The following is a 6000-nucleotide window of genomic DNA, read 5'->3' as shown; positions in this document are numbered from 1 at the left end:
CACAGATGAATCTTTAGTATAAATATGACCTCAAACTTGCATCCTGTGGATTGTGGGATAAAATTCTGTCCCTGAACATGCTGAGCCTCTTTATCCTTGGAGGTGTTATTATATGACAATTTAACCCACTCTTTATTGGAAAAGAGTAGCTCAAGAGTTGATGTGTGTTTTTGAATAACTACCTTTTCATTTGTCTATTTCTTGAAAAATTCAGGACAACTGACACAGATAGTTCTAGAGCAGCTTTATATGATGTTTGTTTGCTTTTTTTTTTTAATTTCGTGCAAAGCTACACGAGGGCTATCTGCGCTAGCCGTCCCTAATTTAGCAGTGTAAGACTAGAGGGAAGGCAGCTAGTCATCACCACCCACCGTCAACTCTTGGGCTACTTTTTTACCAACGAATAGTAAGATTGACTGTAACTTTATAATGCACCCATGGCTGAAAGGGCGAACATGTTTGGTGTGATGAGGATTCGAACCCGCGATCTTCAGATTACAAGTCGAACACCTTGACCCACTTGGCCATGTCGGGCCTATATGATGTTCAGTACAGTATATAAAATATTGTAATTTAAAAGTCTTCTACATTTACAGAAAGTTTGCTAAATGTCATAAGGATATTCACACACACACGCACACACACAAAGGAAGTTCAGAATTATAGTGAATATTGCTACATACGGCTCTATAGATATGTAATTGGTCCAATAGACTCATGCTATTGACAGAAGGTTAAATAAGTCTGTATGCATTTGTTGCCAGCATGGCTTAATAGTTAGTAATATAGATTTATTGAAAGGTTGTGGGTGTGAGGCTTTCCCAGGACATGTTCCATCCTTATGTAAGGCTTTCATACCTGAAATAATTCAGTACCAAGCTGTAAAATACATATGAGTTGAAAACTGGGAATTGGTTCTGATGGATTGGTATCCTATTAAGGGAACGTGTCACAATTCCCATCCTTTTATACCCCAAGAAACTGGAATCAAGCATTATTTTTGTGTTGTGCAAAAGATGAGATAAATATTAACTCTTAACTCTTTTTTTCTCAGTATGTATTTATTTTCCTTTTTATTTCTAGGACTATCTATATAAAAACCCAAAACACTATCAGTTCAAGTCAGACATGTTGATAAAATGTAATGCTTCTTTGCTTTCAGTGTTGTGATGGTCAGTGTCCTTCATGTGAACAACAGTGCAATCGCACTCTCATGTGCAGGAATCACAAGTGTAACAGTCGATGTCATCAAGGTGAGGAGAATGTGTTTTAGTTTCAGATAGAACAGTTGTTTTATAGTGTAATCAGACTTTTAATGTATATAAGTCACAAGTGTAACAGCTGATGTCATCAAGGTGAGGAGAATGTGTTTTAGTTTGAGATAGAACAGTTGTTTTATAGTGTAATCAGACTTTTAATGTATACAAATCACAAGTGTAACAGCTGATGTCATCAAGGTGAGGAGAATGTGTTTTAGTTTCAGATAGAACAGTTGTTTTATAGTGTAATCAGACTTTTAATGTATACAAGTCACAAGTGTAACAGTTGATGTCATCAAGGTGAGGAGAATGTGTTTTAGTTTGAGATAGAACAGTTGTTTTATAGTGTAATCAGACTTTTAATGTGTACAAATCACAAGTGTAACAGCTGATGTCATCAAGGTGAGGAGAATGTGTTTTAGTTTGAGATAGAACAGTTGTTTTATAGTGTAATCAGACTTTTAATGTATACAAATCACAAGTGTAACAGCTGATGTCATCAAGGTGAGGAGAATGTGTTTTAGTTTCAGATAGAACAGTTGTTTTATAGTGTAATCAGACTTTTAATGTATACAAATCACAAGTATAACAGTCGATGTCATCAAGGTGAGGAGAATGTGTTTTAGTTTGAGATAGAACAGTTGTTTCATAGTGTAATCAGATTTTTAATGTATACAAGTCACAAGTGTAACAGCTGATGTCATCAAGGTGAGGAGAATGTGTTTTAGTTTGAGATAGAACAGTTGTTTCATAGTGTAATCAGACTTTTAATGTATACAAATCACAAGTGTATCAGCTGATGTCATCAAGGTGAGGAGAATGTGTTTTAGTTTGAGATAGAACAGTTGTTTTATAGTGTAATCAGACTTTTAATGTATACAAGTCACAAGTGTAACAGCTGATGTCATCAAGGTGAGGAGAATGTGTTTTAGTTTGAGATAGAACAGTTGTTTTATAGTGTAATCAGACTTTTAATGTATACAAATCACAAGTGTAACAGCTGATGTCATCAAGGTGAGGAGAATGTGTTTTAGTTTCAGATAGAACAGTTGTTTTATAGTGTAATCAGACTTTTAATGTATACAAGTCACAAGTGTAACAGCTGATGTCATCAAGGTGAGGAGAATGTGTTTTAGTTTCAGATAGAACAGTTGTTTTATAGTGTAATCAGACTTTTAATGTATACAAATCACAAGTGTAACAGCTGATGTCATAAAATGGGTAGAACACCTTTTATTTTTAGATGTAACAGTTATTGTCAAATATTGAACATTGGTTCATGCATGTGTACACATGATCTTGCTAACTGCCACACTGTAATGTGTAAATCACTATTACAATTACCTTATGTGGCTCTTGATAGTGTGGCTGCTTCTCCTTTACAAAAAAGAGAGTATTGAGTTGAGATGTTAGTATATAGTGTTTGTTTTGGGGTTCTACCATTTCTCTCACAACAAATTCTGCAAAACACTTGGACTTAATGACCTCAGACTAGGTATTGGATTTATAGATTTCACCCATCAGGTGACTTAGGTAATGGAGCATTTATTACAATGTGTTTTACTGAATATTGTTGCCTTGCTTATTCTTGTCAACATTGTTATCAACTGTGGTTTTCTCTCAGCCTGACGATAATAGCACACCAAATAACATGTAATCTGTCATTGAAATAACTTGCAGTGCTTAACATTAGAACACTGAATAATGTACAATGTCACTTAAGTAACTCAAAGCATTTAACAGTAGCATGCTCAGTAACGTACTATCTGTTATTTAAATAACTTGCAGTGGTTAACAATAGCACACTGAATAATGTATTATCTGTTGTTAACCACTGCAAATTATTTAAATAATAGCACACTGAATAATGTACTATCTGTTATTTAAATGACTTGCAGTGGTTAACAATAGCACACTGAATAATGTACAATGCCATTTAAACAACACAGCACTCAATAATAGCATGCTGAATAATGCACACCTTTATAAAGATAAATGAATTTGTATCCTGTGTTATATTTTTCTGAGGGTAAGGTTTTCTTTTTCTTATGTTTGACACTATTGTTAAAATTGGCACCAACTAGAGAGAGAGATTTCTTCAGTATGATCAATGTTTTTATCAAGTAAGCATATTTTTGAAAAGTCACACCTTACTGTTAGACCTGTGAATGAGGCTTTCAGGTGTGTGTATGGCTCCATATTTTTTTATACATGTGTATTTCAAGCACCTTACAGTGTTTGATAAAACAATAGCAACTTCACTTCTATGAGATGCTTTATTATGTAGGACACCTAATAATTTCAGTACTTACACTAGTGTCAGGCTTATTTTGGGAATCAGTTATATAACTCTGCAGATTGATTCCTAGTGTGTGTTTGTTTGCTTTTTAACCTTATTTTTATGTAACTTCAGATTTTTTTCTTTATAAGAAAAAATACTTGCTCTGTTACAAATATGTAATTGCACAGTTACTGTATTAATGTTAACTGTATTGGCTTTAAAATCGTGTTTGTCTCGAAAGTCAGACAACTGGAGTGTTTATATTTTGTAGGTAGTGACTTACTTCATTTTCCATTATAATTCTTGATTGTGTTAAGTATGATTATAGTGTTTTTGATACTTTATATGTTAATTTGTAAAATAATTAATGTTTTGTATAAACTAATTGATAATAAAGATAACATTTTTTTTCGGACTAATATAAAACTTTTAAAGTGGCTGAACATCGCAAGTTATAACTAAGGTTAAAAATATTGTTAATAGTGAGGGTACCTGACTGATAATTCATGATTCAGTGGATTTTATTCAGAATAGATTTCTGTTTCTGGTATATTGATTTATGATATTAATAATTAATTTGTAGTTTGTTTGTTTTTTTTATAAAAGTGTAGTAATTGATTTTTAATCTACTCTGGTTTTAATCTTTGTAGTTACTTAATATTGAAAAGTTTTTATTGATAACACTATAGGATATGGAATGCTGTATATTATTAGATAAATTATTGTAAGGAGAATCTGAAATGACGCTTTATATTTTTTTTAATCTTTTCTTTCACACAACAGGAGTTATATCAGTATCATGCAAAGTAAACATTAAACTTAGTCTTTCATAAATGTATGTATCTTATTTTATGTGAAAACATTTCATGTGCAAACTTATAAAAAGTATACAGGTTTTCTTTAATCATATAGAAATCTGAATAATGACATTTATCATACAAATATTGTTAAAAACTGTATATTTGCTTATCATGCAAAGCTTTGTCTTTATCATGGATTAAACTTTTCTTTTGAAGGCTTTATGAGGAAATATTTTATTGAGGGACATTTTTGTTGAAATTGTGTATATATATATATATTTTTTTTTTCGACAGGACCTTGTTATCCATGTCGAGTCATGGTTGATGTTACATGTAAATGTGGAAAGACAAAGATAACTGTTCCTTGTGGAAGAGTAAAGGCTACCAAACCTCCGAGATGCCGAAAACCATGCTGGTATTAAATATACTGATTGTAGTATTTATCCAAACTTAGAGGGAAATTTCACATGTATATTTATAATGATTTCAAAGTAGCTTAATTTGAATTAGTTGTCTTCCTACAGCTGATTCACCTTTTCCTTTTTGTTAAACCATTTTGGATGTAACGGTGTAAAAGGTCATGACATGTATAAAATGGTTTAACCACGTTTTCCATCAGTTTCTGTTAATACATTTGATATGAAATGTAGTTTAAAATTCTAATTTGTATATTATTGTAGTTTTGCTTATTAATTTCAAAGAGAACTGTTTAAAATATTCTCAGTCCTTGATTTTCCTGTTGTATGTTGCAACTCAGCTCCAATTTCTCCGTCTCCAAAAGTTTTGTAACATCAAAGATAGGCTGCTGCAGTTTCCAGTCAGTTAGAAACAAATAGATCAAGCAATAATCTAATATTTTGAACCTTTGCCTTCTGAAGTTGCTGTAATATCAATGAATTTATCAAACCTACAAGAAAAGCCCCTTTACTCCTTTGTCTCTGACTGAGAGATTAGGTTTTTGTTAATCAACTTCGCATGGTAGACGGACACATTTATAATCAGTAGAAAGAGCAGGTTCTTCTTTATGTAGACCTTAGTGTTTTGTAGTTCAGCAGGATTGTTTAATTTGTGTTGGTTATATTTTGCTGCCTCTTAATGCTGAAAGAATTCTTTTTAGCTCTTTATAATTTAATTAGAAAACCAGGTAAAATATATTTTGAGACATTCTATTCTAGTAACTGATATCTTTTATTTGTTCTGAAATGTATATTTCATGGCTACATAAATTTGTGTTTTGGACACTCAAATTTAGAGGAATGAATGAGGTTTGTGGAAGAATGTCCAGTGAAATACACACTGCCTTGAGTATGCAGCAAATACAACAAGTATTTGTTTTTTATGTATATTAAAAAAACAACAACTGAAATGTAAACATTATAAACCTTTTAATTTAGTCTAACAAAAGTTCAATAAAGTAAAATTGTTTTAACTCAAGTGTTTGTAGCAGCACACTTCATTCCTGTGGTTGTTTTTATTAGTTATGGTATAATTAATTCGGATCAACACCAGAACAAAACTGGAGTCAGTGAAGAGGAAAAAAATAGTATTGTTATTGATTTTGTTTTGGGCTTTCCATCTTTTTATTTCAACTGATACTCATGATTTTGATACAGTTAATGTTGGGGTAGAGAAAAAAAGAATTATAAAGTTTTACTGGAAA

The 6000-nt window shown here is 31.9% G+C and overlaps 1 protein-coding gene across 1 annotated transcript in view; it reads left to right on the top strand.

The window, feature by feature from the left end:
- Positions 1-1129: 1129 nt before the first annotated feature.
- Positions 1130-6000, top strand: part of LOC143247536 (NF-X1-type zinc finger protein NFXL1-like) — a 33826-nt gene continuing 28955 nt past the window's right edge. Inside the window, exons 1-2 of the mRNA XM_076495808.1 lie at positions 1130-1253; positions 4635-4755. Coding sequence (XP_076351923.1) covers positions 1145-1253; positions 4635-4755 — 230 coding nt within the window. The 5' untranslated portion in view covers positions 1130-1144. The remainder of the gene's footprint in view (positions 1254-4634; positions 4756-6000) is intronic.

This window comes from Tachypleus tridentatus, chromosome 3 (assembly GCF_004210375.1).
Source record: "Tachypleus tridentatus isolate NWPU-2018 chromosome 3, ASM421037v1, whole genome shotgun sequence".
NCBI classification, from domain to species: Eukaryota; Metazoa; Arthropoda; class Merostomata; order Xiphosura; family Limulidae; genus Tachypleus; species Tachypleus tridentatus.
Note: the sequence above shows the minus strand (reverse complement) of the source record. Positions and strands in the feature narration are given on the sequence as shown.